Below are 25,745 nucleotides of genomic sequence, written 5' to 3' on the forward strand. Positions count from 1 at the left end.
CTATATACCTCCTCAGATGACAACAGTGCCAGAAAGGAAACCACAAAATTATTAAAGTATAATGAGAGCAATGGATATAAACTTTTTGTTCATAAATTAATCCAATTTCATGCCTTCTGTTTTAAAACATAAGCAGCAGCATCAAGTTAAAATGGCACTGTCACCTTAGCTTAGACTCCTAGATTTAAATTCATATATGCAGATATCAAGACCTTCAGTGACATAAGTATTATAAATGTTTACTGAGTGTGATTAGTGGTGAGGATGCTTTACATTTTTGAAAATTGTACAGTACTTTAAGTGACTGGCCTTTTAGTTTTAAAGTGCCTGCTAAAGATATTTCTTTATCACTCACATGAGGAAACCTATAAGGCATATGTTCACAGGAAGATTTTCAGGCATATGTCCAAAAGTTATGTTCCTCAGCCCAGAACAGTGATCCTCAAAATTCTCTAGCAGCAGCTGCATAATCCTGATCCTATCAAAAATTTGTAGGAATCTCATAATTCCTTAGTAGCGTATTTCCAGGTGCCCAGAGGCTGCTGCAGGGAATGCTTTGAAGTGTCTCTACTTTGATCCTTCTGAGAGACTGGGTGGCAAACATATCAAATCACAAAAGAGTTTAAGTGTCTAACTGCATAAGAGGGTTCTGTGCTGTGAATTTTCATTCTTGGAACATCCCTAAGTCATGGGAAATAGCGGGATTTTACATATATCCCTCTCAGCTGACTTTGCTATTGTCTTGGGAGGTTCCTTGGTTGGATTTGGAGGGGATCGAATTCCCAGGAACCTTCATATCAGAAACTGAACAAGGAGTCAAGGCAGTTAACTCAAGTTGTGAATAGTGTGTAAGAATCCATCTTGCCCAGCCTCAGATAAGTGACTTAGCCCCTTTCTTGATTAGTACTTCCATCTAATCAAAAGAGAGATGAACTTCCTGAGAATGAGATGGTGTTCAGGTGGGCTCTGCTCTGAAACACCCCTGTGGTTTTTGCAACCCTACCATGAACAATCCATAAATGCATAAATCTTAAGAACTTCTGAGGAAACAGTGCCCCCAGTCAGACTTCTCCACAAGCTTTTAAAAGGAGCATAGAAGAACCCATGAGACAAAAACCACCTGCTACTTCTCAGGAGCCCAGATAAAAAGAAAAGTCATAGCAGGCAGCTCATATAGGAGTACTGTGGTGCTGTATAATACTTAAACTACAGAGAGCTCTATATTATACTTTAAAAAAAAAATTGTAAGTACAAAGTAGCATTGTTATTTGGTTGAATCTACTTCATGAAAAAGAATAAACAAAAACCTTCTCGGGATTGAGAACTGTCCTCCCTAAAGATAAGTTGGAAGCAAGAGGATGCAGGAGAGAAAATAAAGAAATGCCAAGCTAGTCAATTTTTGATAATGCAGGTACTGTTATTGGAAGGGATAAGGGTGAAAAGACAAGTCGTTACACAAAACGTCTAAGAGACAACAACAAGACACCAGTTCTACGTTCGTATACCATTTGTGTGGTCTTATTCAGCGGTTGGGGGAATTCTGAATTACAGAAATGTACCAGAAAGAATTGTAAAGGAGGAATATAGCCTTGTTGTGGAAGGTAAAACAAGGTGTGAAACTAAACTGGGGTGAAAGAAAGACTGTTGATTTCTGCAGAATGGTGAAAAATGAAGGGACAGATGATTTTATACAGTGGGATGGATTCAGAAGACTCACAATGAATTGCAAAACATCCTGGAAAAGAAGAAGAGAACTGGGAACAGAGAATTAGGGTAAAAGTTACATGAGGATGAGAAGGGGTGGCACCAGACCGCTTATTGGCTGGGTGGGAGGCACTGAAAAAAGTCAGATACAGAGACAACATCAGTATATGTACCAAGAATTCAGAAAGTGAGAAAGTTAAGCATATATTCTATAGCTCCGTATACTCAGATTACCTCCTCAGATAAATGGTGGTGGCTTCGGGATGAAGGAAGTTCACACACAGGTTTCCAGAACTCAGAACTAGCAAATTTACTAATCTGCTAAAGTAAGTGAACCAACAGGAACACAAACACTCACATATAAATGTGTCTGATTTCAGAAAGTAGAAAAATCACAATTTGGAATATTCTTCCATTTTTAAGTTTATTCCAGGTTACTGGTAAAAACTATTCGAGACCTTTGTATTCAAAAGTCAGCTCAGAAAATAGTTTAAGCAAAAAAGCAAGTCCACAGTTATCAACCATGTATTTTAAGACAAGTCTAGTAAAGCAAACCCAGGCATTTTGTTTCAGCTGCTGAATGGAAAAAAAAAAGTAGCTTCATGCAGAGCATAAATTTAGTCACGATCCCACTCTTTGAACACTTTGTAAGCCTTAGCTAATTAGTCCATTCAGAACCCCTGCTGGGAAAACAAGTAATATTCTTTTAGTTTTACAAATGAGGGATCGGAGGAAGAGTGACATTACTTTAAATGTCTTGCCCAAACACATGGAGATTCAGCATGGGGGAGTTTAGTTAAAAGTTAAACAGTGGGTAAATCTTACTGCTGAGCTCAGACTATGCTTTTCTGCATCGCCCAAAACCTTAGCAATGCATTTGGGAGGACAGGTGGAGAGGGGATCTGTAGGGGGGAGGAAAGGTCTTTCACTGCAGGTATTAAAAAAGTATGTACCAAAAGGAAGCAAAACAAAGGGTAACCGAACCACACACATTCATACAGATAAGTTATTATTATTACTTGTTTAGCACTGAAAATTTGCTTGACTGCACACTGTATTATCCAAATGTATTGTGAGTACTGATTATACAAAAAATTAAGTTATTTCTGATTATGCAGTGAAAATGTCTCAGTAATGTCTCGTGATTTCTGTACAAATACAAAGGAAACTGCAACTTTGCATTGCAGTGACATTTGCTTCACAGCTGCATGAATAAAATTATTTCTTTCAAGAAGCAATCCTTATATAAAGCCTTACTGTAACTTTTACTTGCAGCATCATTTCCAGCAGCTCTTTTTCACAATGCTTTGGAAGTCACCATGTAAACTTAAGATACTTTATTAGTAGTAGTAAATCAAGCATGACATCTCTGCTGAATAGACTAGGGTCGGTCTTTAAGCTGACAATAGTCAGCTTTGCTCTGTTATTTCAGTGAAAATGTCAGAGTGAGATTCACTGTGCCGCCTGATGGTACGACGTACTGAAAAAATATCGATAGGAAAAGATGGACTAGATTCTAATTAGTTATCGAAACACATCACTAATATCAAATAACTGACCTAGAAAATGGGCTGTACATATTGGAGCAACACTTTATTTTCCTCTCATGCCCTCGGTTCCCGTGAAGTGGAACTATTCCAGCTCAGACACAGACTTGGTGGGGAGGTGCAAAGAGTACAGCGCTCCCTCTACTCGTACTGCCTCATGTGGCACGAGATACTTCTTTATCTTGGTGCAGTGGGGGTTCCCATGGTGGTACAGCACCCTCGCCTTCCACTTTGATTAAGTCTATGTTTCAAAATTTCACAAAACTTGCTGGTTGAAGTGATGCATGTGACAGTAGCAGATGCATAGTATTGTTGGCACATCAAGCAGACTGAAACTTAACACTGTGAAATATATTCAGGCACTAATCAGAAACTTCAGTGTTGCTGTTAAATTGATCTGTGACTGTGATTAATTGGCTTTGGAATTTTGATCAAAATTGATCTGTCCAATTTTCTGGTCCTACTTCAATAAGTCAAACCCCACCCTAAAGTTACACAAATCCATTTTGTTTGGTCTTCGTCAAAGCAGAGAAAGAAAGAAAAGTATGTGGAAGTAATTTCTGAGTTGTCAGTACAGATTTTTTCTTTTGATTTCACACTTTTGCTGAAGATAGAATAGACCTTACCGTAGCTGTCATAAGCCTCTTTGCTTGTTCCGTGACCGTAGTCATAATATTCAGGCACACTGTAACAGATTCAGATAGCCATGTCACTATTATCATAGGTAACCAACTCAAAACAAAAACAGAGCACAGAAAATGAAATGTATTTTAACACTTTTACATGATAGCATAGTCCAGCTAGTTTCAGGGATAGTGAGAATTTAAAAAATATGAAGGAAAATGTATCAGTGACAGTAACAGCTATTATACAGCACATCACATTTCTTATCTACTGAGCATAAAACAAATTTGGTCCTAAATACGTAAACCTAGGAGATGTGACAAACACTGACAGAAATTCTATTTGCAAAAATAAGGTCTGAAAAAAGACCATCCACTTTATTATTCACTATTGTTAAACTGCCAGAAGAGGTGTTAATCTCATTTATCTGTAATTCCAAACATTTATGCGGTATCAAACTCAGCATAGTTTGTTTTCCCCAAAGCTGACTGTATTATATTGTGTGGAACCTGTAAATTACTTATCTTTACCAAAAACACTGACAGGTTTTCAGCTTTGCTCCTGAAGATGAAAGTATGTTTCCGCTGCTTGTAGAGAGATACCAGATTCACCACAGCTTTCTTCCTTATGCAGTTATTGGACACCCATGGAAAGTTTTATACAGTAATCAATAAAACGCATATTGAAAGCAGCAAGCGTCAAGGAGTGGAAAATCAGACTTAGAGTCTCAAACCCACTTTTTCACTGCTTTCTGTTAATTAACAAAAATTATGTATGGTCATATAAACGCATTATCAAAAGATTTCAGATCATAGTTAAATCCTGATAATCAGCAATCGCCAGCTATTACCTGGAGTGGACACCCAGAAAATTTGACCTCTAAGACGTAATGAAATGGAAATGGAATTATTCATACTTTTGCTTGACTGCTATTATTATTTACAGTTTGCATGGTGTTTTTGGTACCTAGTACCAAATTCTAGATCAGACTACTGCTGTTATCAGGTACCAGGCAGACATAACAAGAATCAGTCTCTGCACAGAAAAACTTACAAACTCCATGAATTCTACTATATTGTATTTCTTCTGTCTGCAGTGAACCAAACAGAAAATGTAACACTTTCCCTGTCATTAATTTTTTGTTGTTGTCACTTTTGCTTCTTTTTCCTTGGACACTGTGTGAGATAGACTCTTTCAAAACGAACAGAAGCAGGCAATCAGCTCAATATTGCATTATTTGTAACATTATTGCTCAGGCAATTTTCCATACTGGATTATCATTTTAAAAATATTAGTTTACACTTGAAAGAGAAGCTTAGTTGACAGTGGAGTGTAAGTAAAAATATTTCAAAAATGCAATAAACAAGCAATCTGTAACAATTATTTTCCTATACTAATTTTGACTTCTTTGTTCACAAAATGCCTGTAATCAGATTTTTAACTTCTCGAACTTAATAGCTATCCATAACTATTCTTGGAATAATTTCTGAGAATAATTCATGTACTTGTAACTCACTTGAGAGCACTGATTGCGTGTATCTGATAACTGACAGTCAAGCTGTTTTGATTTGGGACACGTCATCCTCTGAGTGGCTAGGCACAGCTCTCATAGTCAGTTTTCAGCTACAAATATCTGTGGGATTTTTTTGAACTGAAAATGCAACTATAATCGTTGTGCATTAATTTAGTAATTTAGCCAGAATAGAGTGGATAGTACACTGACGTCAATATCTCAGACAGATGAAATTCATTTGCTAAAGCAGTTGCAGAAAGCGTACATGAGTGACATGAATGAAAATGAAGTTAATACTTCTAAAGATTTTTCCCAATGCCAGGTGAGCTCTATAGGACATCATCACTGCAGAGCATTACCTTCCAGGATAATGGGAGCCATCCAGTTGCTTGAAAATTAATTATCTAAATATACACACCCTCTTATTGAAGCGGTGCAAGAAACAAACAGGAAGAATACATCTTTTATTTGTTGAACATACTAAGAATTCTGTACTATTTTGCAATGATTCTAGTAGCCAGTTAAATAAAATTACAGGACTATGTAAGGTGAACTAGAGCACTGGCAGCATCAGGGTGAAATCACATTTCTAGTCATATCTACAGAGCTCATGGTTTAGACCTAAGAAATTACTTGAAATGTTCAGAACAGACAGATAACATACCACCCAGATCTGGCAGACAGCCGTACGAGAAATCTTGAGTAATACAATTTAAGCAGCGGCATTTTGGCATACTGCCTGCTTTTCTGGGTAGAGGAGGGTGTTGACTAGTGAGTGGAGTTACAGAAGGAACCCCAGAACTCTCATCTTCTGTCAGCAGATAAGATGCTAATATGTCTTCCTGATACATTTTAAAAAACAAAGCAGCTGCATCCAAAGGTCAGCTTTAAAAGGAGTGCATTTGGGACCCAATCCAAAGGCCAGTAAGTTATCAACAACAGTCCTGCTTTCAGTGGTCACTCAGTAGGGCCTTGATCTATTACCATCAATATAACACCCAGCAAAACGCAAGACTTGCAGGAGCAGGTAAAAATTCATTGCTACGTTATTGTTGTTGTACGTTTTTATTAGAGAAAAAACACACAATCATACAGACAATAAGGATGTGAGATAGAAATCCTGCACAGTGAACATTCTGAACTGAAATACATTATATACAGAATAAAAAGTTAATGCACAAACCATTAAAATAAGAAACAAGATGTATTGCAACTGTAGAAAGCAAGTGATTTGTTATATACTGCATATTTGATGTCTGTGAGCACAATACTTAACACATTTCTGAAAATACATAGTTCATAGCATGATACATGATTGTGATCTAAGTTCTCCAACTTTATTTCCCTGAATAATACACAATTTTCATAAATTTGAGCCAAAATGGTATTTCAAATTCCTTGCCAACTCATATTAGAAAGTGTTTTGAACAATACCTAAGTGAAGAAAATTTATTTCTTAGTATGAAATACCTGATTTAAACTCACGTTTTGTGAGCCACACTGCTTATCCGTTAGTCTGCTCTATTTTAAACCTTTCTGAATATTCAGTATAATCTATTACATGCATTTATTTGTAAACATTTCCCTCTATTTTTTAGCAAAGTGAACAACGAATGATGTTTATAAAAAATGGGTGATAGAATACGGCTTTACATACATAAGGTCTTTTTTTTAATTATTGAACTAGAGACATGTAGTTCGTATGCATTATGCCCAACTGTGGAAGGAAACAATCAGCAAATGCATTCAGCATAAATAAAACTTGTTTATATAATTTTAAAATTCTCAGACTGTTCCTGGAAAATACGGTGATCATGAGCTCTAGAAACCTCAGGTTCTCTTGGCAGTGCTAATTGGAAACAAGACACCATTATCTGTCATTAGCATTCATTACTTTCAAGCAACCTGAAGTGTAATTTACTTAAGTACATGCACCCACGTGAAAGCAGGATGCAATACTTTTTATAAAGCAGATAAGATTAACTCATTACCAACTTCTCAGCTTTTACTCCTAAGTTTTCAAAGCATCGCACTATACTTTAACACCAGACTTCTGAAACATAGAGGTCTTGATGTGCCATGACTTAGACTTTAGTAACCTTCTACATGTACCACTCGTGGAAGAATTGATATACGTGGGACTATGAATCTCACAAGTAGTTTAATTATTTCTATATCTCAAATGGTTTGCAGTCTGAGAAGCTCTGATGTAATTTTTCTCTATCTATATGAAACTTTTGCAACAAAGATGTATGATTCTGTCCTCATTCTTATGTATTAATAATATATATGTATTAATAATACATATACTGTTAATCTTCATAATCATAACCTATTTATGCTTATTTTTAACTTAACTTTTGTTTTTGGTGAGTGTTTTTGAACCTGTTACTCTTAAAGATTTGGGATCAAAGTTTCCATAAACTTGTGATGTCTTCTTTTCATGCAGATAAAGCCAGATCAGTTCCAAAAAAAAGAACACAAAAGACGCTCCTTATTTGAGAGATAAGGGCCCCCTGAGGTGCCTTCCAACCTGAATTATCTGGTGCTCCTATGATATGAGAAAGGCTCAAATACAGAGACTCTGTATCTAAACAGCAACCTTAAAAGCCAACAGAGGCTTTAGCCTCTCGTTAACTGGGACTTTTTCAAACTGACATTAGCTAAGCAAAAACCGAATTCCAGTTTGACTGTGTCAACACCCATGGGAAACCACACAGCTTGTTATCCAAAAGGCTGTAGAGAATGGTGCTTTAAGGTGGTTTAAGCAGAGAACTGCAAACAAAAGAGTTAAGATTGAAGCCACAAAACCCTGACTCTTGTGTCAACAAGCCACCTGGGGGAAGGGTGATGTTCACCACTCAGAGATCGACGGCGTTAGGTATAGGAAATCCCGACGTTAATAAATTGACTGCAAAGGCCTCTGACCAATCTCTTCCTGCACCTGCACCTGCTGGCAAGAGACCCCAGGTTAGCAGCATTACCATCTGGTTCCCTGGCTGCTCTTACAGCTTCTGTAATACAAGGCAGCAGGACGTTGCAAGAACCAAAGAACTTGAGTACTTCTTTTTTCCTCATGTTTTTTGGGGCTTTTTTTTTTTTCTTCCTTTCTCTCTTTTTGTTCTTTGTTTTTACTTGCTGAGAGATGCACCTTTTTATTCTCTAATTGTGGAACACAAAATGTGGTTGCAGACATACCATTGGCCCACTAAAGCCAAAGCTGAAAGGTACAAGAAAGGGTTCATCTGCTTTAAACACTGCTAACACGTGAATCCGTATAGGTGAAGTGTGTTCTGTAGTCTATCCTGAAAGATTTTAAGAAACTGAAAGCCTTTGATTAAGACCTGTTGAGCTAGATTTAACAAATTTTTTTTTCTGTAAAGACATTATTATATCTTATTTTTCTTTCTTAGTGGTTGTACTTTTTAACTGGGAGATAATATTCTAGAATATTATAGGAATCTTTTATTAGGAAATGTTTGGGAAAGAGCTAGTAGATTTAGAAAAGAGGCTTTTGATCAACCTTGGAGTTATAACTCAGCCATTAGATAATAATCAGGCTTCTTTTGTGAAACGCTTCAATTGGTCCAAACTAGAGATTCAGCTGATGCCAGTGAAGTTCCACAGTTCAGATTCATAATCAAACAGACAAAAAACTTCCACGCTAGCCTTTGAACAAGTAAAAATAACTCTTGAGAAACTTCCATCTTTGTGTTGTGGCACTCAACAATGTGAGAGTGAACCAATATTGTGTTTTAGGATTGGCACTCTTTGAAGAGGGATACCTGGCCTTTGTCAGCTTGCAACCAGCATCTATACTTTAGACAGATACAGACAAATGAAACTTTAGCACTCCTTATAGATATATCCCAGCCTGGGTTAGCTTCAGACAACAGATTCTTGAGTCAAGCTGACAGCTGGGATAACTCACAAGGATCCTAGAGGTGGGATTCAGTATTTTAGACAACTCTCATTCTTTTTCACTTCCTCAAATGGATCCTCTGAGGTCTTGGTCTCCTATCTCCCATTATCTCCCTCTTTCTCAATATCATTTCTGTTGAGTAATCCTCAGAGTTTACAACATTCAACATGGATAATTGAAACAATATGAATTGTCAGCTCCTATGCTAACAGGATCCTGTCTAACGTTACTGCAGTCATTTTATGTAAGACTGCATATGTAATGCTTCTCCCTCCTACCCGAGGAAGGGAGCCAGCAGGATTTAACACATAGTTGGCCATGAAAGAAAAGCTATTTACACAAAGCAGTATGCTTCTGCTTGGAAGACAGGTGAGCAAGATTTGCATTCACATGAATTGCAATATATGCAATTTTTATAAAATAATACTTCATAATATTTCATAGTTGAAATGTGTGAATAAATAAATAATCCTCTTAGGAATCTGAAACTTACTGGAACATCTCTACTTAACAGAGCATTATATCTATAGGAAAGACGAGAAGTCTTTTAAATACAGGAACAACTTCTAGGATTCAGCCTTTAATCACAAATATAATCCTTTACTGAATAGATCTTTAGAAGTAATGGAATTATATGGTGAACATTTTAGTGGATAAAGTCTCCCTTTTTCTGAAAGCTCAAGTTTGATTGTATCCAATATTTTTAACAGAGAAGTATGTCTCCATTACAATACTCCCTGGATTTATTTAGTAGCTTACAGCATGCCTGAAGTTAAACTAATCTCATCTGTCTCCAGCATTTTCCTATGTCTGATTTCATGCTACTGCAAATCTGAATTAAAAAATAAAATAAATAATGAAGCCAGTAGAGTTATACAAGCATAGGAGTGAAGAGCCATCATAATTGCAAGACGACTTTGGGTTCTGAACTTTTTGCAAAATCTGAAATAGAAACCAATCTGCCATTTATTTGCTACAATCACAGACACATGGGGATTTCTATTCAAGTATTCTCCATTCCGCTGTACTTTTCTCATAGACACAGAATTATGACCGAGTATTTCAGAATATAATATGAAATGTCTACAGACACAGTATTTGCAAAGGGAATGATGCAGAATTTTAGGAATCCTACTCAGCTTTAGAGGAAAAACTTTTCTCTACTTCACAGTAATGAAATTTGATTCCATTTTGCACATTGAATCAAATAAATGAGAAGTGGCATTTGAAAACAGTTTGCGATGATGAATGCCATAAGTGGATTGCTGTGAAGCTACATAAAATGTCATATTCTAGGCTTCCTGGCTTGATTGATTTCAACAGGTTGGAAATAAAATACGGGGAAATCTTTATTTATGAACAGGTGGATATAAGCACAAAGCTAAAATGAAATATGACAAAGTATAAATACAATGCATACTGGTTAAAAAGTGAGAGAGTGCACAGTAGAGAAAATAATAATGAATATCCCATTTTACAAAGAACCAGTGTGACCACTCTACCTATTGCAGCTTGAATTATATTTATGTGTCTATATATTTTACTATATAGTAATATTTTGATAGTGAGAGACAAGTGAGTAAACTTCCAATCGTATCACCAAAAGATTTAACCATGTGATAATCTACTAAATAAATTAATGATTATTCACAGTCCTGTCTAGCCACCGCTTTTAAACTAAGGACAAAATTGTTCCATTTAACTATGGATAGTTCTCTCCACAACAAGTCTGCAGGAACTTTTTTACAAAGCAAGCAGTCAAAAACAGTGGGTATCTGATCATTGCTTTAAGAATTTACTAGACTCATTCCACATTCAAGGAAGATCATTGACCTCTCTCAGAGTTTTCCTTCTGAATGCATCAGAACATATGAGTCTGAGAAATGCTGTTTACTAAAGGTCCTCAGCAAGACGTTAGGAAAGAGAATATGTGAATATGATTGAAAGTTTCTCAACAGCAACTCTAAGTCTCTGTCTTAAGACTGTTCAGAAATATTTGCTCCCTAGTTCTTTGGTATTCAATTAAAGAGCCAAAGATCTTATTTTTACCCTGAGCATTTCTGCTATCTTTTGCTTGGAAATTCCTCCACAGCATTATAGCTGGGGATTCAATTGGAGGGAGGGTAGGTATTTGGACACGTCAGGAAACACTGAACTACACTACAAGTGGTAGGTACAAACATACTGGAGACATTGGCAACAGATAGGAACTTACTGGAAGTCTGCCAGGCTTCTCCCCCCTCCCCAAATGTCTATCAGCAGGTAAGGAAACTGATAGCTGTCATTTGAAGACTGAATCCAGAAATAGGGATCAGAACTTATCTGCTGTACAACAGCCATTTGTTACTGGCAATAGTTTTCTCAAGTAACTGTTCTAATTAGATTTTCAGAAGTATTCAAATGAAGTTTTCCCTCAAATATTTATCAAAAAAGGTTCTGCACAAAATGGAATATGAGAGTAATTTCTGTCATGCAGGTAGAAGCTTTTCAGGAATTTTGACTCCAAGGTCTTTGAAGCTTTTCAGTTGTACAACTCTAGTACAGTAACATGCTGATCAGCTACTTGGATTTCTAGACTTTAAAGTGATGATAATGAATTAATGCTGTTACATCACTTACAAGGACAAAGGTGGCCTCTAAACTGGGTGGCTCCAAGATAGCTATCACATCAGTGAAAGCTATAAGCATTCTGAATGCTGCTGCTATCTGTCCCTTAGATCCACAGCAGACGGTTTTTAGCAGTTCATTCTTGCAGAATCCTGGCAGACTTATTTACTCTTCTCATGACTACAGATGTCAGTGAGAAGACTGAGAAAACAGGTTTTGTGTTGTAATTTGCACTGACTATTGTTGTATGTACCCTGGCACTGTTGTAAGAAATCTACGTCAATACTTGAAACTAAAAGGAGCATCTAAGATAGTTATGCTTTACATGAGTTGGCCATGATATTAATTTCCTTGGTAGTGGCAAATAGAATTAATATAACTCTTCAGTCTCTTGATACTTGTGCATCTAAGATTTTTTTCCCCTAATGAATTTTGCCCCTTTTCAGCATAAGTAAGGAGACAGTCTAAACCAGAAAGTTCATCCAGTGCTGCATTATACTGTATTATGAGATGTATTATAGTCTTCAGTTTGTGTATATTTGTGTATCTAGATGAAAATGCTATCTGTGAAAAATTAAGATCTGATATCTTTATTGTGAGATCATCCTGAAGGAATGGTCTAGAATTATTTACTGTAATTTAACACAACATGAAAAACATATGAAAGTCAGTATCCTACTCTATTAAAAATACATTTACATTTTTAGTTCTTGAAACATCAGATTTACTTTAATTTTTCCTAAAAGGATTTCTATCAGTTATAAAAACTCCACAAATCAAAACGGAGTTTGAGAATGGGGTTACTTTCTTTTTATTTGTAACAAAACAGCTTCCTTAGTCCAATTAGAATATCCTGTGTTGTTATCTTGAAGTAAACCTAGTCATGCATTAACAAAAAGGGGAAAAGGTAACAGAAAATAGAGCTAGAAGGGACCTTAAGATGTCACTTAGATCATTTCATGTACCTATAAGCACACAAATTTATTTACATGATTCTTTACTGAAAGTTCTCTAATGTGGTTTTAAAAGCTATGGTGATGGAGATTACCAAGCACTCTAGTCATGTGTTACTATTCTTCACTCCCTCCTAATGTTAATACTAAATTTCTGCTACTGAAACATAGGGCCATTATTTTTTGCTGAATCGAAAAGGAGCTTGGAGAGAAGAATAGCCCATTGGGTAGAGTCCATCAAAGTATGCCCAGCAGAACTATGTACTAGTACTGCTGTCTTTACAAGTGTACAAGTACAAGTGTTATTTTACTTGCAGCACTGTTCGTGAAGAGCTCATCTTTGGAAACACATGTACGTACAAAGTCTTGCTATCTGGAGGTCAAGCAAGGGTAACCAGGATGAACTGGAGCTCAGGCAAATATAGACTGCTGACGTAAATAATTCCTGGAGATTCAACTGGATAAAATATTCTTTGCTTTACTTCCTAAATAATTTTGCAGCATGTCTCTGAACTGAAGTGATTGTACCATAAGCCACATTAAGTGACATGAGCTGAACTGTGGTCATTCCTGCATATCAGATCAGAAATAAGTAAGTGATCCCTAAATACCCTGTACTAGCAGCCCACACTGCAGAAAAAGGAGCTGTAAACACAAGCTGTACAGTAGATAGCATGAACTTAACAATAGAAACAAGAATAACCAGGAAAACAAAGTTTCTTTTCAAAGTCAATAACTGGTCATATATTCAATCTCAATGGTTGAATATGCTCTTGAAATTTTCAGTGGGTCTGAGTCATTATAAGAACGTGAATCAGAATCGCAGAGCCTATTACAGGTCAAATTGATAGGTATTGCTATGAACATACAGTTACTGGGATACTACTACATTGATATGGTCATAGCAACTATCTGCCATAGCAGGAAAGTGGACATAGGCAGCACATATGCCCTGAAACTTGTTTTTCTCATTATATTTTTGTTACTAGCATTGAGAAACAGGAGCCCAGTGGGACTTTGCACATGACAGCACAGCTATAGGTATGAACCACAAGATAATTATATCTTTTGAATTAAATATAATTCAGTTAGATGAAAGCTATGCCAGTCAACTTGAAATTCTCTGATACTGCACCTTTCCTTTCTCTCTTCTTCAGTCCTCTAAGATAATTTCATTTTGGCACTTATCTAACACAACGTGTGTAAGTCTTCAGATCATGTAAAAACTTAGAATTTATTTCAGACGTATTAATGCCATCTTTCTTTACATTAAGATTTAGATTCTGTACTACCATTAACCTCTTAGAGATGAAGTTCAGAGATGACATGACCAATAACATGCATTTCTGCATCAGAAACAGAAGTTTGGTTGTTTGCTTAGCAGTTGCAGGGTGGGTTTGCAGTGTGTGTTTGACAGACCAAAAAGAAGTCATTGTCCCAAAACTATCTGCATACCAGCATGGAATGTGTGTCCAGAGGACTGTTGCCTATAGCATTACATAAAATATTTGCAAGATTAACAGTAAATATTTTGCCAAGAATTGCTTCAAGGCCCTAAAATTGGGTTACTGTCATTAGTGAGGCTGGCTCCAGGCAGGCAAGAGAAATGCCCTTCACCTATGTCATCTTGCAGTCACAGCATAGATGAAGATGTGTCATGAGAAGGCCTGTGTCACTGTGGGATGGCAACTGTAACAGAAAAGTTTTGCACTGTTTTCATCTATCTTTTATAACTGAATTATTTATTCTTCTTGTCAGCATGTTACAGGTTTTCTGATATTTGCAAGTCTATTTGCAGCTTAGGATGGGAGTCACAGACTCTTCTTTCTTTAGTAAGCACCCACTCGGCAATGCATTTTGCAGCTGAACTATGTTTTTAACAAAAGCCAGACAGAACAAAAGACAGAGGAACAAGCCAACCAACCAGCCCTGGAAGTCATTGCCAATATACCAACTACCTGTTCACAAAAACCAGAACTGATTGATGTGTGAGTGTTCATGCCAGGCACTGTGGAACAGGGAAACTATATCAAACCCAAATTTTAAGCTTCAATGGACAATCATTGACTTCCTTTGCTTTTCCCTGTCAGGCACCATTGTTTACACTATATATGGTTGGATAGATTATGCACAAGTGGATTAAATAGAACATACCCTTCCTGGTTCATCCCGTGACCGGCTAGTCAGTCCCAGATTTCCCTAGTATCTCTTTTGGCTGTGAGACATGGTACTTTTGAAATGAAACTGCTGGTGCTGGCAGAGACACAAAGGTCAGTGGAGATGACTATAGATGTGGTAGCGGAGCTGAAGATGGCTCTGCTGGCCATCACGGTTCTCAGCGATTCATCAGCAACTGATCCACTTCCGCAAAATTGTTCTGTTGGTCTTGGCTGAGGAGTTTGGCCACACTTTGCATGTGCTACAGTCTGATCCCCTACCAACCTCTGAGTAACCAAAGAGGCAGATCTTGTAGATCCTCTCACTAAACTTTTCATCCTTTTCTCCGGGTGATCTAGTGTTCTCAGCCCATGAATCCTGGACAGTGGTGGCGGTTCAACAGACTTATAAGTTCCTGCTAAGAAAATCAAAAAGTGTATTATATTTTGAAAACTAATAGAATTCTCCTACAGCTTCTGTGTTACAGCTGAGTTGGAAATTGATACTTCTACCATTTTGGAGTTTTGTTTCATGAACTTGCTTGTTGCCCTGTAAAAATCATATTTATTTCTCTATATCAATATCTGAGTGGGAATGGAAAGGAAGAATGGTTGCCACCACATGTTCCAACATGGTTTGAAGGTAAGAAGCCATTGAGAATATCAGTGTACTTGAGCTGCTAAGAATCATCAAAAAGTGGACAAGCACCATAGCTTTACAGGCCTGCACAGGAACGACATCTACCTTAGCAATGGAAATTGGGTAGCATCTGATAGAATGGCTCACAGGTGAGGGTTGAGTCTAGCTAAACACCTGTGCAGTGATAGTAATTTTGTTTAATGCCAGAATTCTGTGAGACAACCAGAATATACTTCTTCCAAGTTTTAAAGTGCCAAGTGTAAGGGGAGTGGAAAACTTAGATGGATAGTAACTGGTTGCTGAGATAAGATGATGCTGTTTGATAAGATCAGGCTAATTCTTTCCCTTATCTTCCTTCTGCGTCTCACCATTGGCACAGGTGAACAGGCAATGGTGAAGAGCAGGGATGGCAATCATATTCAGAAAGGGATTTTTACTTCTGAATAGCACGTCTAGGATTTATATTTTTAACCAAAGTTGTCAGACTAGAGGTTCAGGAGGTAAATCTAGCTGGCAGAAAGGGTTTGAGTGTTCTCTGCCTGACTTCCAAGTGCCTAGGGAGTAGTGTATAAACTTAACAACTACTGAATATCTCTTGGTGTGTGTGGGCAGGCAGATGTACTTATCACTGAAAGCCATCTTCACAGTGTATGGAAGGGAGAGGAAGAGAGAGGAAAAAGAGGTTTCATTGAGAAATTCGAAGTGCAGTGCAACATTGCCCATGGGAAGTATGTCAGATCTGATGTCTTCCCCTGCCCACAAATGGTTGTTTCCTTGTTCTCTTTGGCATCGGACAAACCTTTCATTCTAATTACCTTAAAAACTATATTTTGATATCAGTATGAACAAATTTCTAAAATGAGCAGGGTTTCTAAATGTCCTTGCTAACCCTGTAGTCTTTCATGGAATCTTGTAAATAATGGTTATAAACACAATTGGGAAGGGCAGCCAGTTGTTCATTTAAATCTTTGTCCTGAGGTTCCATCCTGTGTTCTGGGTTGTTGTTATGGGACAGGAAGATGAGGAAGAAAAAAGGTGGCTTTAAAAATACAGCTTCTGTTAGTTAAAGCAAGACATACCTCATGCAATATAGACTGTATTTGTCATAGCCCATAATTCTCTCCTTCCTAAAATTAGTCTCCCCAAACATAATAAGGTACAGGTGGCACTTACCATAGTAGGGGTCCTGCTGTTCTCTTTCTTCAAGTTGCTTATTGTGTCCATTTCAAAGTGCTCTTGAGGTGCCTCAGCTCATTCAGCCACACAGACTTATTGTGGGTTTCATTCCAGTCTGATCCTGAGACTCTGTCATGGTGTCTTCCACAAGTGGCCCCATCCCCCTATTTTCAGCCTAAAAATCAGACTGCTGTCATGAAGGACAGAGCTCTCTGTCTGGAAGGATGGCAGTAGTAGAGTTCATTAGAGAAGGATCTATACAAAATGTATTGCTGGGCCTGCAACACTGTCCCTGACCTTTAGTACAAATCTTCAGATAATTGTGCACAAAAGTACAGCATTTATCTCTACTTGCATCTGGATGGTCGTGGGGCTTGGTATTTTTGGTGCTCCTTCTACTAAATCATAATCCTATGTTGTAGCACCGTGGTGTATGTCGGTAGTGTGCTCATTTTCTCTGCTGTTGGCAGAGCCTAATTTATGAAAAAGTCTAAATCAGACCTCTTGGGTGATGAAGGACTAAGGGCCCCGAGAAGGAACGTATATGGGCAGAAAGCCTCTGGTGAGCAAATGGGAAGTAGATATGAGGTCTGGAAGACAAAGGTATAGGTAACAGGGGTGGTGGTGGCAGGTAGCCCAAACACTATCTTCACTTTGTGCATTGGGTGAGTAGGGGAACAAGGCACGACTTGCTATGTGCTCTAAAGCACACTTGCATTCAGACCATCCACCCCACCGCGTCTGTTCGCGCCCCCCGCCCCAACAGATTCTTCTGTTTGAAGCAATGAAGAGAGTAAGGCTTGGTCAACATGCATGGTGAGACAGACAGTCAGACAAGAGTTTGTACCTTCTCTAAGAATTTCCATATTGATTCCTTAATGAGCCGTAAAAAGCGAGTCGAAACTCTGCCCTCAATGTGAACAGAAATCTTGGCGCTCTGCATTAAGCCACTAACTACAATTTTTTCTCGTCTCATACTTTAGAATTTCAGTCAATCCCTGCAGAGGGCGGTAATGATATTTTTCTTGCTGAGCACAGACATTGTTTACAAGTTTTTTTTATTTTTTTTCCTGTAAATCACACACTGGATGAGATGAATAAGTACTTTGAAGCAGTGCTACTTATCTTCTTTGTTAGGTGTGTGCATGATATGTCTTGCTCATATGATTGGAGTATACTAATAACCAAGATCTGAGATTGGGAGAAAACTTTTTGTTATATACATCTAACCAAATATTTTGGTCATACTGTTTCATTGTATTGTATTATTTTGGCTCAGTAGGGAGGCATTTCTGTGTAGCTAAATGGCCAATAAGGTACAGAAATCGAAAATGTGTATCTAATGGTCCATTTGTTCTTTAAATCTTTGAAATGAGAAGTGTGCTGTTCCGAAAGTGCTCTCTTTGAAATCAATAGATTACTTGGCGGCATTCAGCACCACTCAACATGGGTAAGTATGACTGCGTGTCCTGCCATATATTACAAAAGGAAATGTTTTAGTTGCAGATTTTAAATAAAGTATCCTGGAGGTTGCTCACATTAGTAGAAAACATATCTGATGACTAAACTTAATAGCTGTTTAACTGACAAAATTATGTGCCTCTTTATAGGTTTTCTTTCTTGAGTCAAATTATCACTGCCAGTTCTAGCTGGATTATAATACATTCTTCATAAACTTGATACATTTGTCATTTAGTTGCCTGCGACATCAACTTGCAAAGAAATTACAGGTTAATTCAAATGATATAAAGCAATGTCATAGCAGAGAGATTTCCATCTAATTATTATTTTTACACCGGAGGCAGTATCTCTTGTGACAATTTACTATTGTAGCAAAAGATGGGCTGAATTATTTTCAAAAAAGTTGGAGTACATTTGACAACAAGAATATGTACCTACACAGTGACATGATGGGTGCAGCTAGGAATGTATAATTACTTAAAAGTGTTGTTAAAGTATACTTGATGGCGTTCACATTTAGGTGTGACAAATCCTTTTAAATATACTTCACTGGTTATAAAAATACTTACAAAGTATTTTTTATCAGCTCAAGTGCCACTCACTACAGCAGTTCTGGAGCTGAACGTAATTCTGACAGGCATTTTCGTCAGCAAAGCATTCAGCAAAAAAGATGGTTAAACAAAAAGAAAGTTTAAGGTCCTCTGGTCTTTGGAGTGCAGAACCCTGTATGTATACATTGCTTTCTTGCCCAGTAAGAATCACATTAACTCAGTTAAAATCTGTGTCTTTTCTTGTTAAAATTTCATTTGCCTTTCCACAATCTTACATGTACTCTTAGCAACCCATAAGAGCATTTTCTGAATAATTGGCTGAAGCAATCTTTTATCCTTCAGCTTAACTGTGAAGAAGATGTCATTCCATATTTAATAAACATGGACCAACTGTTGAATTAATATATGAGTGCGTGTGGTGTATGAGTACATAAAAAGCGATCATTTTTGTTGCCTCATTTTAGTGACACAAATCATAAAAGATGTGAATGTAGTTTTCCCCATTATTGCACACAGTAAGGACATAAAATAAATTTCCAAACTTGGTTGCTTTTATCAATTCTGAGAGTTGCTGAGAAAGTAACTGGCTGAAAACAGATAGTTTCAGCCTTACTTCAGGCATGCAATTCCCTTCTATAGTTTATCTTGATGGTGGATGCCAACCAGTGGCAGGTATTTACCATCATAATTATTTTTTTTTATTTCCTTCTAGTTTTGCCCAAAACATTGTAAAAGCCATAAATATGAGATGCCCTTGACAACTTCACACTGGCAAAGGAAAAAAAATTGCACAAACAAGTTCAGAATGACATCAGATAGGAAAATGATTTAATCGCTTGCTTTTTTTAAAAAAATACACTTAATTTGCACCAATTTTAAAAGTATAGCTGCTTGCATTTTTGCTTCATCTGAATAATTCTGTATATAAACTCTGACTGCCATTATTACTTTTTGAAAGCTTTTTAAAGTACTGTGAGATTTGTAGAATTTAAGGTGGAAAATAAAACAGGAAATTTACAGGAAAAGCTAAGAGAAAAAAAGTGTTCTTTGAAAAATTAATGTAAAAGTACAAATGCTTACCTTTGTGTTTGGGTGGCATAACTGTTATCATATGCCTCATAGCTTGGATCGTCATATTCACCCCCATATCCATCATCATATCCCTAAGGGCAAAATAGAACACCACAGCTTAGAAGAGTGATAAATCAAATTATATTATCAAGCTGTAAAAGTAGCTTCCATCAACATATAAGTGCTATGTTTGTCCAGTATTATGTAAAACACGCAGCCTACCGGTGAGAATTGTGAATCGTGAAGAACAACCTATATGTTGCAAGGGTAAAGAAATCAGTTACTCATTTAAGAACTCAGCTTATTCATCAATAAACTGTGGTGTATTGTCCAAACCACAGTGCTTCAGTGGGATCTACATAGAATACTGATGAATGATAGTGAAAACAATAATTTCCCAGCAATTTGTTATATAAATGGTTCCACAAATACCTATATGAACAAATGGCAGGAAAAATATATTGACCGTACAACATTGTTAAAATGATCATAATATTTGGTCTATTTAAAAAAAAAAACAAAATAAGCAACCTAGAGAAACAATATTTGTGGATGTTTGTGAAGGAAGTAATGGGTTATGATTTTTATAAATAACTTACACTAAGCACCTTTTCCTTCATTGAGCATCCCACTCTTTTTAAAGGCATGCTTTTCTGTGACAAGTTAATGAACACTTTAATACAGGTTCCTCCCATCTAACTTCAGGGTCTTAACTGAACGGCTCAGACAAATGCTCAGTCTGCCTAAGCTAGAGAGACACAAAGAACTTCAGAAGGTGGTTCAGCTCATCTAATGCCTGAATCTTCTACTGAGGGAGCCGTGGGCAATTATGATCCATTGTAGCTGCCTCTGAATCAGAGTGCTCAAGAACCAGACAATAAGTAAATAAATAAATAGATAATCCAGGGAATGACTTTTGATATGCTCTTTTTATATGACAAGACAATAGAGTAGGCAAGAAATGCTGTACGGAAACACATTTTTTTTTTCTCTACGAATTTTGGGAGCCAATATTTTTAGTTAAATAGAAACCAAACATTTCGTACTCACAAGAAAATTCTCCTGTTATGGGAAGTGCTAAAGGAAATAGAGGGCTTAAAAATCTTTCATTCAATATTAATTACAGCAGAAGGCAATTTTTTTTTCCCCACAAGCTATGCAAAGTTTAGTTAGGTTGGGATAGAACGGACAGCATGCGGCAGCTCCAAAATAACAGCAGTCCAATAAACAATCACTCTGGTACACTATCATAACCACATAAAGTACAGTGTTAGTTTGGTACGTCATTATTTCTGCTAATTAAACTCCATAATGATATTGAACTAATTCTGATTTAAAGAAAACATTCAAAGGAGGAAGCATTTGGTTATGCCTCCTTAGGTCAAGCATATTAAATTTGCCTGTCCTTCTGGTCTCCTACCCAGCAGTGAGGGTGAGTGTGGATTCCAGGTGGGAGACTTCACCCCTGGGGTGCTGTGTGGCCTGAAGGAAGGACAGGACTTCAGATGGTGACTCCACTTCTCAGGCACCCACGTCAGCTTGCAGTAAGGGAAAACTTTTCTGGGCAGGAGGGAGAATCCCGTTTGGAGACTGGGGAATGGCCTCTCCCAGAATCTGAAGTCCACACAAACCTTGTCATCTTCCATTTCAGGTGGAAGTGCATCAGTTTGACTTGCCTTCATTGGTATAAACTTATAGCAAAAAGTACAGTTAAACACATATCCCTGTGCCTGCAGTGATATATTTAACATTATAGAGCTAAATACACAATCTTGCTTCTGGGGACAGGATGAGAGAAACAATGAACCACAGGAGACAGATGCTAGTCACATCGATTAGTATGCTACTGGGCAGGATCCTGCTACTGTATAGATGAGGGTGATGCAAGTTCCTACATAAAGTTGAATAGCTAAAAGAAAGACATTTCAGCATGCTTACCCACCATATGAGAGAACAAGAAAGGCAACAATTACAAATTAGTGCTCTCAGTTTCTTGACGCCTGAGGTGGATCAACGTTCAGCACCAGCAGGGCAGAGAACACTTGTTAATATTTGACACTTCTGTGGGTTCATGCTACAGATTTTAACAGCCTCCCTAAGGCTCAGAGCAGGTCAACACAGTGCAAATGGTTCAAGTGGAATGGTTGGAAACCAGAGACAGAGTAAAAAAGCACAATGTATCCTTAATAAAGAAAAAGTATTTTCTGGATAATGTTCTCTTATTTGTGTCAATCTGTATGAGAATTATCTTCTAATCCTACAGGTGAACTATTTATGTTTAAAACTATTTTAAGTTTAAAATTGTACCCAGACACCCTTATCCCAAAGAAGCCTTTAGGTGTCCAGAATTGAGATCCAAAATAGCTCCTTTCACATCCTTGAAGTGCCTCAAACTCACTGAGCATTTTTCTTCTGTTTAACCTTCAGCTCCTCAGACCCTACACCTTTAATGTTTGAAAGTGTTTCTTGTATGCACATTTTGAGAGATGAAACACCCAGCTCCCATGTAGACCCTGTTAAGATGCAGAAGCTATGAGTTTGAGGATGTTCAAATTCACATATTCTGCGCTCTGTGTGTGATGAGGATGGTGCTCCCAAAAGCAGTTCTGTATAAATCCAGAGACCAGAACCCAGGATGCCCTCTCCAAATGCAGTGCAATCTTCTACTCAGCAATAGGGTCAGACTCCTTCATGCACTCTCTAGGTCTATTAGTCCTTGTATTAAAAACAAACAAACAAACCATATTAAATTGATAAACGTTCTGTACGTGCATGCTGATAGGAACAGAGCTGTCCTCTTAGAGAATCTAAGTTATTAGTGCTGTATCCTCACCTCATTGAAGGCAAAAGGATTCATTACCCATGCTGTCAGTGTTTTGAATATGACATTTTTTCTTCTATAATTTCTACAATTTCATTTATCTCACCATAAATCTTCACATATATGTATATAACACTTAGACCTTCCATCCTGTATGTAAGTTCTAATGCCTTTTAATTGAGGTCTGTGCTTTTCAAGCAGAAATGTCTCAGATAAAGCGACTTTGGGCCTGATCTGATCAATGTCCACCACTGGAGAATCCATCTCCACGCTCATCAGAATATGAGAAAACTTGTATGAAAAGTTGATAGGGTCAAGCAACCCAGTTTCAGTGAAGGGGAAGAAAGCACTTCGCTAAATATTCAGCATTCTTTGAAGAGGTTAATGAGGGTGCAGATAAGCAGGACCCAAGGGAAACAGGTTCCTTTGAACTCCAAAAAGTTACTGATGAGGTTTGATTCTCAAGGGTAGCCAAGAGACTGGGGTTGGTTGCCTAGGAAGATTCTTCTCCTGTGTGAGGAGTCTTTTTCCCCATGGTAGCTGCCACCACCATTCAGAAGAAAAAGCTTATTGGAATGAACTGAAAAATATGAAACGGGGGGAACTACTAGAAATATTCAAAGTCAAACTGAGCCATTTCTCGGCTAGGTTTTTATGCCAGGGTGTCTTTATATCAGGTATTTCTTAATAAAACCTCTTTCCGAAACATAAGAAAAAGACCTCTACTTTGTGTCAGGGAAAAGGAAAGTGAGTCTTTCAATGGTTAGGATTTGCTCTGGCCTTACGGTGATACATCCTGAAGTGGAGATAAAGGAACAGAAATACACATCCGGAGCTGCAGTGGGGCTAACAATGTTTATAAACAATTATGGATGATTTTGAGGAGTTTTAGTATAGTTTAGAGTTGAAAAATAATAACCAAAAGATAAGAAAAATGAAGGAAAAATTTTAAAATACAGCTCAATTCAAGAAAAGACTAATTTGAGTATTTACCAGTCTTTCCCCACAAAGTGAAGATAGGAAAAACTCTTAGAAGAATCTCAGAATAGCACATGAAATTAACATTGGGAACACTCACTTCAGGAGAAAATATGCACTACTCTACCACTGATAAAGAAAATTATAGTCAGGGGAAAAAGGGGTGTAGAAGAAAAAAGGGACATAATTGGAAAAAAGACTTATATTCTACTACCTGAGAAAAAGTTAAGTATCAATTTGTTTCAACACCTAAGATATCACTGAGGAAGATTTATTTTATTTACTTAGATTTACTCAAATCCTCTCCAAGCTTCAGATGCTGAAATAAATATTAGAAATACAAACAAAATAATAACTGTCATCAGTAACAAGGGTATCATAATGTAATGCAATCTGATCTCTTTAAACATGAATTTCCTACTTAGTGTTAAAACCCTATTTCAAACAGTAACAGTCCACACTCAAATGCACCAAGTTTAAATCACCTCTTCTCTGAATAACCTTAGAAAATAGGATTTTCACAGCATGCTCTGAAAAATGGTAGGTTTCAGCTCTGGGAAACCAAGAAGGAAAATAATTCTAATACTTCTAATGAAAACTGCCCTACTCACAATATTTTATGTATGTCCTGTAATACATGATAAAATACATTGTAAGGAAGTCAAAACTAATTAGTTTTTTATAGAAGACAGCCCAACTTTTTCTAAAATAGCAGACTGCAAAATATCTAGACTTTTTTTTTTTAAAAAAAGCAAAACAAACAACAATAAGTCAAAGTAAAGTGAGTTATGCAGCTCTACTTTACTTGGCAAATATGTGAACAAGAAAAATGTCTGCAGCCAGAGAACCAGGGTAGCCCTTCTCATGAGCTGCACCCAGCAGTACACAAAAATTAGTACTGTTCCTCAGGGAAGGTGAGGGTATAAATCAACCTCTAATTGTAACTCTAAGTAAAACCAGTTGTTTCCCAGTAAAGGAGCCTTTGCATAGTTTCCACTATTTTCTTCTCCTAGCTTCTATAAATCTACAAATGCTGTCTCACTCTCTTTTCTGTTGTGACTTGGCCACATCCATATTTTCTCACACATCCATATATCCTTAAGCTTAGAAGTCTAAAAGCTAGTCGTCTACCACTAACCTAGTGGTAGATTCCCATAAGAATCACAGGATAGAAAGAAAACATCTTTAGAGGTTAATTCATCCCACATACTTTTGACACCTATTTGAGGACAAGTTGAATTGCTCTTTAAATGAGAACTTTCTTTTCAATGACTATAAACGGAGCCTGGGATGCATGTGTTAGATTTAGATAACTAACCTTTAGGTATGTAAGTTAGTTCATTGTTTGAAGGAATTTATTGCTCAGAGAAAGCTGAGCTTGTAAAAACCAGTGCTGCTAAGCTTAATTTTGAAAGGACCTGAGCCCCAGAATGCAATCAGAACGCTGTGAATGATGCATGGGGATGGGTGGGCATGTCAGAATAGCATCTCAAAGAGACGGCACTCTGTTCAGAGAAGATCTCGGGTTAGACAGCCTGGCATGCAACTGACTACACACCTACATCTCAGGAAATGCTAACAACTATGGGAAATCTTAAATCCCACCCCTTTTACTGTATATGAAACACTGGAGAGAAAATAGAGAAATACATCTGGGAAGCCTTCTCCTTCCAGATGTATGGCTCACGCCCTTGGCTAGTCATACTGCCTGTTTGGCTTAATGAATCTTAAAATTTTTCCTGCAAAGAGCATTTAAGGTGATTAAATCGTGTCACAGAGAAATGGCAATTTTAACCAAAGTTAAAAGCAGATCACAGCTATTATACTTGAACCTGTACTACTGTCACCTCCTTCTCTACTTGTTCCTTTTAAAAAAGCAGCAGACAGTGCCATCATTGTGTGTTAACAACGATTTGTGAGTGCTAAGCTGGCTGAGCCTCTCTAGAGTGCCGTAAGGGGGAGGACTTGCCTTCCATCACAGTCACACCCATGAGTTTGGTGCTCAGTCCCCCAGTCATTCT

The 25,745-nt window shown here is 37.4% G+C and overlaps 1 protein-coding gene across 3 annotated transcripts in view; it reads right to left on the reverse strand.

Annotated features, from left to right (window-relative positions):
• KHDRBS2 (KH RNA binding domain containing, signal transduction associated 2) overlaps positions 1-25,745 on the reverse strand; it is a 420,140-nt gene that overhangs the window by 47,369 nt on the left and 347,026 nt on the right. For all 3 annotated transcript variants that reach the window (XM_076332985.1, XM_076332984.1, XM_076332986.1), the window contains exons 7-8: positions 19,935-20,017; positions 3,878-3,936 (exon numbers count right to left, since the gene is read on the reverse strand). In XM_076332985.1, coding sequence (XP_076189100.1) covers positions 3,878-3,936; positions 19,935-20,017 — 142 coding nt within the window. The remainder of the gene's footprint in view (positions 1-3,877; positions 3,937-19,934; positions 20,018-25,745) is intronic.

This window comes from Aptenodytes patagonicus, chromosome 3, assembly GCF_965638725.1.
Source record: "Aptenodytes patagonicus chromosome 3, bAptPat1.pri.cur, whole genome shotgun sequence".
In the NCBI taxonomy this organism is placed as follows: domain Eukaryota; kingdom Metazoa; phylum Chordata; class Aves; order Sphenisciformes; family Spheniscidae; genus Aptenodytes; species Aptenodytes patagonicus.